This window comes from Desarmillaria tabescens (assembly GCF_030435595.1).
Source record: "Desarmillaria tabescens strain CCBAS 213 chromosome Unknown EV420scaffold_163, whole genome shotgun sequence".
In the NCBI taxonomy this organism is placed as follows: Eukaryota; Fungi; Basidiomycota; class Agaricomycetes; order Agaricales; family Physalacriaceae; genus Desarmillaria; species Desarmillaria tabescens.
Genome location: NW_026848462.1, coordinates 13,432 through 26,239, shown reverse-complemented (window position 1 = coordinate 26,239; position 12,808 = coordinate 13,432). Strand labels below are relative to the sequence as shown.

At 47.7% G+C, this 12,808-nt stretch overlaps 1 protein-coding gene across 1 annotated transcript; it reads right to left on the bottom strand.

The window, feature by feature from the left end:
• Positions 1-331: 331 nt before the first annotated feature.
• On the bottom strand, positions 332-845 carry EV420DRAFT_1488260 (uncharacterized protein; the record flags this gene model as incomplete). Its single annotated transcript, XM_060470599.1, has 2 exons — positions 332-662; positions 796-845. 2 exons carry the CDS (start codon positions 843-845, stop codon positions 332-334), a joined length of 381 nt encoding a protein of 126 aa, XP_060321867.1.
• Positions 846-12,808: the final 11,963 nt, after the last annotated feature.

The following is a 12,808-nucleotide window of genomic DNA, read 5'->3' as shown; positions in this document are numbered from 1 at the left end:
CGTGAGAAGATGATGGTCCAATATCAATCTTGATGCCAATCTGAATCTTCCCGTCGTTTATGTCGGGGACGAGCAAGTGGCGAGAGTTCCCGTTCCACAGAGTTGCACTTAGCTACGTTTTCGCATCGTCTGAGGTTAGTTAAGATTTGATTTTGGGGACCTTCAAAGCCAGACTCGGACCCGAACAATCTATCGCAATTAAAAAAAACTAAGATGTCCATATCAAAGAGAGTGCGAGTTATACAGGATCAACAGGATTAGCGATACAAAATAAGATATATATGGCAAAACGAACGTGGAAAATTTTTGTCCGTCTACCCTGCAGAACGAATCATAACTTGCTGGAGAACTTGCGCCACTTCACCAACTCGACAAAATTCCTCATCGCCCACCGGAAGAGCGACTTGACCCTCCATTTTCTTTTCCGAACAGGCTCCAGCACCGGAGGTGACTCCTCAGACGTCGAATGACTCGAATCCAGTTCACGCGTGTCTGGGGAATCAGAACTGAGTTCTTCCGTTAAACCTGAGCAAGATACCCCCGGCGCGACACTATAAGTAAGCGAAAAGTCGTCAGGAACAGGCGTGTCGTCAACCTCTGGACCTTCTGGAGGGTCGAAAAGAACGGATCCATAGCGCGCGAGCTGATACTCCTCTACGATCCTGGAAAAAAAGAGTTAGGAGAGTTCGCACGAATGGAAGATGTTTGCTTACTCCCGGAAAATATCGACGTCTCTCCACAACTGCCATGGACAGGTATTTCCGGAACGTTTGACAGCCTGAGGGCATGATTGACATCAGCTCCGAGTCGGCTGTCGTGCCACGTCCAGGAGATGTGTTGACCATTTCTTCCAATTTCTTTCCATAGAAGTTTTAAAACCTTTCCCTTACGATAAAAAGAAATAATCTCAAATATCACTGTAAACCAATGCTACCGTTTATTTATAGGAAGCTCTACCGTTTACTACTACCTAGTGTTGTCAAAGATAATTTCGGTATGTACTTGTTCCAGCTTCCCATACAATACGACTTATGCTCAGTTAACAAAGTCCCAGGTAACGTTCACTAGAGAAGGAAAAGGATCAGGCCAGGGCAACAACATGAAACCTAGCAAAAAAACATACATCTGCCAACTGTCAAATTTCCTAAGGCTTGGAACGCAGCGACAGAAAGATAGATATTGGCCGAGTCGCCACAGTCTTTGCAGGCATCTGTGACCATAACCTCGACAGACGTCGAAGGATCGTCTGTCAGAGAAACAGTGACCTGCAAAGCGTCATCAGATAAGCTTCCACAGATCCGACTCGGACAGTTGGCGTACATTTCTGAAGCAATTATCCCTTTGCTCCCAGTTCACGTAGTCTGTGCTCAAACCAACGATAAAGTCGGTATCATTGGAATAGATGCCGCATGCAGTCATGGTACTGTTCTAAAGGGCAACGCCGTCAGAATATACTTGAAAAATGCCAGCAGATGCACCTACTTCGAACCCATAGTAGGCGATACCAGTCTCAGCGCGCGAGTGCAAGACCGACGCAAAGACGGAGGAGGCAAGAGCAAGTAAGGTGAGTTTAAGCTGCATTGTTAACGAAGGAGAAGACTGCTCGATAGATCGCTGGCTCTTGTATCAGAGATACCCTAGGTTTATATACGGCCTCGCCTACCCAAAGAGATCGTAAAAGTTCGAAAGAACATAAAGCGCAAACTTGCGGGCTAGTAGGGATCGAGGTGTCAAAGAAAGGTGGAGTTGGGTGCAGAAGCCGCCGTGTCCGACGCATGCGCATCTACACGCGACCACATGGAATTTCTCCGTCGTGACAACCAATACCTAGGCATGAAGTTACGCTTAGTTGAATTTCCATATTCTTCTACGGATGTCGGGTCCTCCAAGCGACAAACCAGCACAGGCCACTGTCTAACATGTCTGTTAACCAGTTATTCCGCCCCTCTCAGGATCGGGAACCCGAAATATCGTCAAGGTATAGACCACTGCACTCACGATTCTATCATATTCGAGACCAGGTTATACATGCTTCATGGCTTTGCAACGAGCCGCCCTCGGGGCGCCTGCACCTCATACCAAGCAGCGGCCGAGGTAACGACGCATCGTAGTGCCAAGTTCCAACAGAGAAAAATCGCGTGCAGAGTCGAGAAAGCCCATACTAGTAACGCTCGAGCGCACAACACGTAAAGCGGAGAACGCTTTGTTGCGAGTCACCTCGTGCGCGATGGACATACCAGGTCCAGGCATAATAACGCCCGGATTGATATTGCATACTGGAATGAAGTAGAAGGAACCGCTTCCAAAAGCAACACGGCGCACTTACCCGACCACAATGACTAAGATCCCAGATAATAAGCTTTGATTTCTCAGTCTGTAAATTCGGTAAATTCCGGAATACGTACAAAGTTTAGAGCCTCTCACACGCTCAATCGGCAAATTATGCTCTACTGGCCTGGAGAATATCCTCAGTGTTCGAGTATTTCCTCCCTGTAGTGTAACTGTTTATGGTCAAGTATCCCCGCGGAGCTGTTCCAAACTTGCGTGCGGTCAACACTGGTGCTTTTTAGCTGATTGTTTCCTTCCAGAATAAAATTGACTGACCACAATGATGTGCTGATATCTCGAAGGGTGAACGAATGTTCGTGGACATATTTCGTAGAATTACATGTTACCAAAGCTCGGTTAGCCATAAGCCATTGGCGCACCAGGCGCTCTGGCATAACGTCAGGCGGAACTGAAGTCCCGAGCCAAAAGTACACCCTAATGCCATCGTCGCACCATTTCACCACTGCCGATGCTTAGTGAGCACTTTTTTGTGAGAGAAGATTTATATACATACGAGCATATACTCCGCCACCGTCGGGATTGAAAGTAACATGGAAGGAGACGTCAGAGAAGAGCGGCATCTGCATTCGTGGACGATAATCACCACCCAGAAACAACATGAACCATTGCTTTATTGGTCATGTAGCAGTTCATGTCCTTCACATATACCTAACCCTGATGGTTGTCGCCCAAGACACAAACGGAGAAGTGTAGGATGGAAAGTATCAATTTCTCCCATGCCACGTTGGGGAAGTTACACCTAAGTACAAATTCAGTCGGAAATAGACAGATCAGACGCTTTTTTTTTACTATTCGACTAATATGCACGGAGAAAGGTCTGAAGCATAGACCGGAGTAAACCAATTTCTCCACCGTCGGGGGTCTTGGTAAAATGGTCCGATCGGAAATAGACAGACCAGAGGTGCTTTCGATACCATCAAACCACTGTATGCTGAGCCATAAGTTATCCGGCAGGCCCGCAGAGAAAATGTGTGTCAAGTCCTAGACCTTGCTTATCAACGCATATTGTAAAGTCCGTAGAAATGGTAGGCCACGAAAGGGATGAAGCAGTTGGCGAAGCGCTGCAGGCCTCGAGAGGCTCGGCCGGTCACTAAGAGGCCAGAATTTCGCAACAAAGGACAGTAAACTGTAACATCAGAGGTGCAGCCATAGATATCTTGTTTCCGAACATTGCGCTAACAATGCCGCCTGATTTTAGAAGCAGAAGAGGGCTCTTAAGATCAAGACTCGGAGCGTCGTACAGTGCTTGAACCGGAATGCACTTTCAAGTTTCTGTCCATTATGCTGTGCGAATTGTCTTTTGTAACATAGAACTGCACAGGAACGACCACGAGGTTAGCCTCGAGCATGTATAAGTGCATCTGTTCCAAAGCGTTGGTTCATGCAGAAATGAACATTGGGTGCACCATAGGACCACCAGCTTGATACCTTTTTGATCGTCGTGACGAAAAGGTAAACATTGAAGCCAGTTCGAGACCGGAGAATCTCTCCAAAACTACTCTTGACCCGAAAACTGGCAAGAAAGACCCTCCCACGACAAACCAGAATCCCCTCAAAAACCCAAACGATGCTGGGACTCCCGGACGCATTGTAGTGATGAGATTTAACGCCGGACACGCATATAGCCGCATATATGTGTGCGTGGAGTTTGCTATTTCCGCTGGTATACATATCGACAAGGAGAAACCTGTTAATGCTTCAATTCTTGCAGTCTAATATTCTGTGTCAGTCCGTGAACCGTATAGCATCGAATACGAAAGGATGAATACATGAATGTACAGACCGGTATTTCGACACGCGACTCGGACATCGAAGGAAAGTATTCTTCAACTAATTAGGCACCAATCCATGTCCACTCAGTACTCATCCGCCATCGACCGTTCGCCATTGAATCCGTGTTGCCCAAAATAAACGATTGGAAAATTTCTGTTTGACACCTACAGACGGCAATAGCATTGGCACCGTCTGTTTCTTTATTCTATTTGGGACCCCTGGATGTAGCTTTGATTTAAACGCCTGTCTGAATCAGAAAAATTGGAAAGTGGAGGAACGGGCGAGTAAAAGATGATGACGCAGAGGAAAATTGCCCACCTCGGCCTTCCGGACCGGACCCCGACTCCCTAATCAAGGAAATTCAATTGAAATTCAACACTCTTTCGCAGAACTATCGAGGCAGACTGACATCGTACGGTCAAGTCATCAAGCACGTATTTTCCGCTTTGTAGTTACCACATATGCATTCAAGGACATGTGAGATGCGTCTTGATGTGTCTCAAATCAGATACAACCGGCTTTCCGATTCTTCCTGGTACTCTTGTTATCTTGTCAACCGGCGATGTGTATGCCTGCTTGATAGATCTACCTCACTCGTATCACCCTCGGGATAGCTCAGATATTCAAACCCGCAAAATATTGGTTGTCTATGCACTGTCTTGACCTCATCAGTGGATACTAGTGTTGGGTAAATATGTGCTGACACTCTTGTCTCATAGACGTTGACGCGTCTCCATGAACTCGCACTTCCCTGTGATAGCGTTACTTATGCCGATTAACCAGTGTCTTTGAGCAGGGCTCCTAATGCATTTTTACCGCAAAATCACGATCACATGATATCAACCTTCGCGTCCTATTTTATTAGCCCAGAATAATATGCCCCTCTAATCATTCACTTGAGTCTTCTTACAATTTCGAAAACATTTGTTTCCTCCCTTTGAGGACTGCTCAAAGATGTAGCCCACTAAACAAACAAGGCATGAATAAGCACTAGTACTAACTCTCGTTGTACAGTAAATCTCTAAATATACAGCGCTGGGTGGCAGATGTATTATAATATCAACACATATGAAATAATGTTTTCTGACTTCGCACTGAAACAAGATGTAATCATTTCGTACTTTTAAGACAGTGTATAGTGGAAGTACTTGCCTCGGCAGTCAATCGTCTTGAGCTTCGAAATATATCCGTGCGATGAAACGAGCCACTTCAAGGATTTGGCTCAACTGTTCCCAAAAGGGCTCGACGGCCCTAAAAAAATCCAATACCGACACCACACATGGACCAAGGTCTCTGAGCTTATGATTGTCCACCAACCCTTCGATTTTGCATCAGAACGACCCAGGCTCGGAACGTGGGTTCCATGTTGCGATTGACCATGCAGCCGCACATGTAAAGAAAATGAAGGAAGCGTAAATCATCCATCTGAACCCTCCTGTTAACCTTTTGCAGCGCGCACTGCTCGACGACAATCCTAATACTTGCACCAGTTGACGGTTTTCCTCATCTCTGATGAATGACTGAGCTCGGCATGCGTGCAGGTCGTTGAACAGGACCTGTTGCGACTCAGGGAGTGACATCTCTCTATCGAACGTTTCTTCTCTAACCAGAGCCCTGGACATATTGAGACCGTTGTCTGTAGTGATCGGTATACGAGTCAGTGCACACTGATAAAGGTTTGAGCTTGAAGAGACATTACACTGTATCGGTATTGCGAGGTGGGCGTAAGAAGCAAAGGGTTTCTTGCATCAATGCCCCAGGTCTCGAGTATAAAAATGAACCCCTGAGCCTTTGTTCGTCTGCCATCACTGGTACCCGAGGTGAGCGAACAAAGACAGGACAAGAACACATGGCGCTCGTGCTTCTTGAGTACCTATTCCTGGAGTGACATATTCGATGGATGTGACATTGTACACGATTATCATTACTACTAAGATGTATAAAATGGGATGAGGCATATAAGAAACACAGTATCGATACAGTTAGAATCAGATAGAAGAAGAATGGCTTCGATAGGTACGCGATACACTAAAAAAGAAAGGAAATCCACACGTGCCGTATTCGAGTCATGAGAAGCGATAGTGACTCACTTCAACATGCCATCCACCTTCACGAGCCAATCACGAGCATATGAAGCGCCAACTCGGTCCGGAGACGTGTTCTTCGTATAGTTAGTTAGCTCTTTCCACCACGGTCCATTCCGGAGCTCGCGGAGGAGTTCCTGGAATGAGGGAATTCTGATCACCCCCCCATCCTCCCCCCGCTCGAATTCAATCGTCCCTCCATGTTCTATCCAGTTCCTCAGTCCACCGCTGTTGTCCTTGATGCGGAACCACCGCTCATTGAATAGCTCCTTGTCCTCCTGTCTGAGCAATAAGAGCTCCAAGAAGCCAAAAACTGCTGTATAGAGATTCGGCTTGTGCTGAGATCCAAGCCAATTGCTCAGTTGACGATACTCTAAAACAGACTGAATGACTCTCGGAAGCAAGGACAGGCGTAGCAGATTGTCGCAATACCACTGGCTGTTGTCTTTGGAGCTACATTCATAGTAGAACGTCAGCGCCTTGAAAGCCTTGTGGAGGGTCTCCCAAGCACGAATATTGGTCAGGAACTTAAAGATTCCCCCAGAGTGGATGATTTCCTCTTCCATGGATGCGATGATCTCGTAGGAAGCAACAGAACGACGCCGCTTACAGTTCTTAGGAGAGAGACACTGAGGACCTCTATGACATCCACGGCAATAGGTACCGCAGTTCCAGCAGCAACGTACGAGAACCACGTCGAGCGAAGGACAAGGAGAGGTATCGGTAGCCTTCAAATCGACGTCTTTGATAGAGAATTTGGGTATCTAGACAAGTATGCGATTAACGTCGCTAACGCAGAATACAGTTCAAATAGCGTTTACCTGATTTCCTCCGCACACAGCTGTTCCATTACATTTGGAACATACGATAGTCCGTTTCCACAGGTCTGCTGCTGTGTTTCGGGCAGTGTCAAGATCAGCGACAACATCGCTACCACTGCATTCGTAAACGGCAAGGTCGCTGTCAGATGGTGCCATTGAAGCATAGTGCGGAAGAGTCGTGACACTTTCAGCGGCTAGGATTCTAGCCAGCTCAGCTCCAGGACTTCGACCCGGAGAAAAGGAGGTAGGATACGCGGCTTCGTCGTACACTAAGGCATGACGGCGAGGAGAATCGGGACCAGGTGGGGGATGGAGAATACCAAGATCCTCAAGGCGTATTGTGGAAACTGTCTGGACAGAACGGGTGGACTCCATACGCTGGGGCGGCTGACTGGTAACATCATCGAACGTGAGAGAGGCCGCACGCTCTGGCTCAGTTTGATCTACTTTCAAGTAGGTCGTATACTCGGGGCTATCTGGTGGAGTCGGATAGGCAGTATGGGATTTGCGATGAGGAGTTTTAAGGGATGTGACAGATGGATTGGTGTGGTAGGAGGGGGGTGGACCCGCATAATTGTGATTGTATTGTGTGTAGGGAGGGTAGGGCTGTCGCGGCTGATCGATAAGAGGTGCCTCGACTGGGGCGCCTGGTTGTGGATTCCGACGTTGGGACGGGACCGCATCGTGGGCACAGTTGTCCCGTTGCGGAATATCTCGGGCATCGCGGCGGGTCTTGGCGTATCCTGGTGCTTGAGAGGAAAGCATAGTGATGTGTTAGGGAAGATATAGAGTGAGAGTAGCGTAGATAGAGAATATGATTATCTCGCGGGATGTTTTGTGTGCAGTGGAAACCTGAATGACTAAGGTCTTCAGACGCTGTATTTATGCAAGATCTAAGCGCTGAACTTACCTATAGGTGGACATAAGCTGTAACGCCCGGCTGTGAAGTTCTTTAGCGTGACATCAGTTACAGCTGACGGTCGAGATGACTTCACAAGCACAGGAAGAGCAGATGCGGTAGAATGCATATGAATAGTACCGTGGTATACAATGACTGGGTCTGGGTGGTTCAAAAATGCCACGAAGATCGTTGATCATCGCGATCCATTTTTAACAAAAAGGGAATAGTTGTCGCAGAAGTTTAGAAAGGAAGAGGACTATCTTGCCAGCGAAGCATAGTCTCTCTGTGTGTTCAATCTCACCCGAACGTTGGACATTGCGCGGTTGTACGGCATTGCACTAGTACGGAACAACTCAAAAAAACAGTTCAGAAGTAGCGACGAGAGCTCACCACACATCTCTCGCGCTGACACATATTGTACATGACGAGAATGTCCAGATTTCGAATGCGAATGATAGAATTCAGCCCTAGCACCGGCCTTGGCATATGGAAATACCTTTGAGAAATGACTTTCCACGGGTTCGTTACCGACAGAAACCGAGTTATCCGCCATCGCGTCAAATCTCTTCATGTGAACGGGCACATGCTAGGAATATCATTCGTGTTAGGTCAAAGGGCTGTATCCTGCTGTATGCTGTACCGGCAGGCTTCTTTTCGATTCAAGTCGGCTACGAGTGGTGGCTGACTCCTCTACATCATCCCTGATGAAGAAGCCCCAACATCAATTTTGGATGAGAGAACGAAACAAGGGATCAGCATTATGGTCAACTTACCGGAACATGAAATCAACAAAGAAACGAGCGAGGAGTTCAAAAGCTAAGCAGTTTCTGGATGGATGACCTGAAATTGGTGACCTGAAGTAGATTAGTGACTATGCCTCCGTTTCACAACTGCTACTGCACCCGCGAATCAAGATGATTTCTCTTCTACTTCTTGGCCACAATGGCACATTACAAGCGTATTTGTAGTTCCAGCCGACCCTAGCGGCTATTCCTGTGAAGGAAACCCACTCTTCAGGGCTCTTGGAAGCCTGCTTCGTGATTTAAGACGATATTGTGCCTGGTGGTGATATCCAATGATCCTGTGCAGGTAAACGCTGTCCGATCTCTGTCGCATCATTCCTGCTGTTACTATTGCAGAGCATATTTGACTTTCCGTTCGACAGCTGATCAAACAGGAACATCGGTCATTTGTACAAACCGAGTACAACATATTGCATACAATTAGATGTACATCCCCCCTTCGCCGATGTCGCCTTTCTGTCTTTTGGTAGTGTGAATGGTGGTTCCCTTCGAAGACTTGTTTACCCATGCGTCTGGGGCTTTCTCATCGATAGCCTTGAACAGCAAGGTCTGTGCAGTAGACATGGTGTCCTCGTTCCAGGGTGCAAAGTCATCTGAAAGCTGCTCGATATTTGACGGAGAGAGCTTTCTGGGCGCTGGAGCAGGTATCCGTGGGTAGGGCAGAACAAGCAAGACGCCTTGGACTTTGGAGATTGACAGGTTTGCCATGAAGGCAGCTGAGGTAGAGGAGATGAGATTGGGCGGAGAGAACTTTGCTGCATGCTCAGCCTGTATATTCCAATGAGCAAATCGAATAGCCTGTAAAAATGTATACGTGCAATGACAGGATCCACGTTAGTAGTGGAGAGGTACCGAATGGGCGCATTTTGGAAAGTCAGCGGCTCGGAAGTTATATATGAAGGCACAGGATATATGTCCAACAAGGAAACCCTGAAATTTCGGTTATACTGGATGAAGTAAGGCGAGAGTCAATTCCCACCTTGAAGGCCTGAGCGTTTCGAGGATTTGCTTCCCGTATTCGTTCATCGCCCATATTGGCAATCTAGTCGTGACTTCTGATATGATTATTGTAGCACTTGTCCATTTTGGATTGAAACAGAGGCCCATCTAAGTACCGTTATTTTCAGACCGGACGGAGATGAAATTTGAACGCACTGAGATATCATTCACGTAAACAGCGCCTGTCTGCTCTCCCAGATTGGCTCCACGTGCCCAAATCCTTCCCGCATCTCCAGAAGCAACGATGAGCTTTCCGGCCGTCGATACACTGCCAACCATCTTGATGCTCACAGGTTCTGAGACGTCCTGCGATGGGCAGAGTTGTAGAGGATTAAATTCATCTTCTTCATCGGATTCGATCGCATAGCGAGATGGCACAGTGTCTTGTAGAGGGTCTACATCCTGAAAAGAAAAGGTGAACGGTTGGTTCACGGCTACGATGAGACGATAATCACCATGGTACAAAGGCAAGAATGACGCGCGTCTGGTACATCGGTCCGTGTCCCGATCGTTGATCGCCTCTTATGGCGTGGGTTCCAAACAAAGCATTCTACGGTTTCCAACCGACCATATCCATCCTTTCCTTTCGACGAACACATCATGGTACGTCCTTTGTCCTTGTACTCTGCCGCGTAGCTAATCAATCTTTACTGCTTAGAGCGACAACGCAGGTCAGCAAATCATCTTGTTTCTAATACTCAGGCCGCCAACGTTCTTCAGAATACAAGGAGGCATTCGCGCTGTTTGACAAGCGAGGCAAGGGCGCCGTACCAAGGGAGACGCTGGGTGACCTTCTCAGGGCACTTGGACAGAATCCTACGCAGGCTGAGGTTGCCGAGATCGTAGCATCAGCGCCCCGAGATGGTGTGGCAATCCTCCTGTCTATTATTCAGCTTCGCTGACCAGCATTTACCAACAGTCGACTACAAGACATTTTTGACTATCTTGAACCGTCCTGACGGTTTCAAGCCGGCTGGTACACCGGGTGAGTTGCGAGTGTTCGGCTAGAATATGCTCTGGCTGATTAGGATGATCCTGCAGAGGAATTCATTCGCGGTTTCCAGGTCTTTGATAAAGAGCACAATGGCTTCATCGGCGCGGGTGAGCTGCGGTATGTCCTCACGCAGTTAGGAGAGAAAATGACAGATGAAGAGGTGGATGAGCTGTTGAAGGGTGTACAAATTGGAGCGTACGTGTTTTCCTTGTCCAACTTTATTCGTTACTTTGGCTCACAGACGAATAGGGATGGAAATGTAAACTATGAGTCCTTTGTACGCACTATCCTTAGCCAGTAGGACCCCCTTCCTGGCCTTGCACATATACGACATTGTCATGATTCCCCTTTGTGTACTCGAAGTAATTGATACATATCCATCCTTCTTTCAAGCCGTACCGTAAGCTTCGTACATTCGCGTCGAAGACAGAACATCCCCGATGCCTCTTCGAAGTCATTACATCGTGATTCGTGACTTAGATACATTTATTGCTTCGACACATAGTCCTTATGTGCTTCCTAGCATTTGTTTCATGTATGAAATTATACTCGTAGTATGTGTATGACGAGGGTATCAAAATAATTAGTACTAAGGCAGTCCAACCCTTCCATCCATGCATACAAATTTGAAATAAGATACCACCTACGACCTCGGGAAAGCACCAGGTATTGGCTGCCTCCTCCGCTCTGGATGGTGGAAGTACGTGCCGTACCTTGAACGTCCTGGACTCATCGGTACCGGCTGGCTCCTTGCCACCGTCTCGCTCGTAGCCCCGGGGGGTGTACTATCCCCAGTGACCGCCCCATAGTCCTCCTCATCACTGTCAATCTCATCTCCCATCCAATGGTCGTCATCCGGCAGCATGATAACCCCCGAGGCCTGATCATAGCTCAACCGATGTGAGAGTGGCACTGGCTCCGTTTGCACGCGTCGCGCAGGAGGCGCCTGTGTATCCTCCCAGCGGTTGCTCGATACACCCGAATCTGACGGTCCTGGCACACCATCGACATAAGGCTCTTCCGTGGGAGGGTTGGATGCTTTTGTGCGCCGTACTTTGCTCGGTTTTTTGCGCAGCGTCAGAACAACAGCTTGGTTTGAATCCCGGCTTTGTCGATGGGTAATACTCCGATCGCCGTTGACAAGCGTTTGACCCTTCTTGAGAGGTAGCCAAGGTTCGGGGAGAACACCATTGAGTGCCGGATGCCCGTACCGTCGTTTGCCAGTGCTATAAAACATTGTTTAGGAGAGAGCAAGGATAGTCCGGAAACCGGCTTACTTTAGAACACCGCTGTACCAGTTAGCCATTGGCGGTTGTGACTTTACGAGACGGTCAGTACAGTGTCCGATTGAAATGTACGAAGATAACGTACATAATCCGTTCGCTCGTCTTCAGGCGCAACATACAACGTATCGTCATTCTGGGCATACCTCCTCCGATTCAAATTGCTAAAAATGATACGACGTCATGAGCACGATGCAGTAAAACCAAGTAAACGACAAACCTCTGCGACCATGTAACCGGGTGGCCTGCTCTTAATCTCACTACATCTGCTGTCTCTTCCCCCCTCTCAACCTCATACACAGAGCTCAGACTCACGAACTCGCTCAACGGCTTCAGTGACTTGTCAACCCACCAAGACCATACAACTGTTCCCACCAGCAAAGGCGTGAGCAGGGACGCCATTACGAATGACTTAGAAAGAATGAAGAAGCCAGTCATGAAGACCAAGAATATCACAACACCCCATATCAGGCGTACGAAGGTCAATGGCCAAGCCTGCCCCTGGGACTCGTAGGGTTTGTAGAACACTGCATATGAGAAGTCAGCAGGGCCGATGATCGAAATGGTTAGAAACATACCAAACAAGAGCTTGTACTTGTAAACAACATAGGCAACGCCGAAGTACACAGATCCGAAAATGACGATAAGCGGCTGTACAACACTGTAGAGAATCGTAATAGTGAAGATGAGTATAGCCTGGGGATAGACTACGCCGTAGTTGATCATAGGAGGGGCATTTAGCTCCGCAAAATCTACGGGATTATTAGAAGCATGAGGATAGACATGCCAGAAGCACCCACC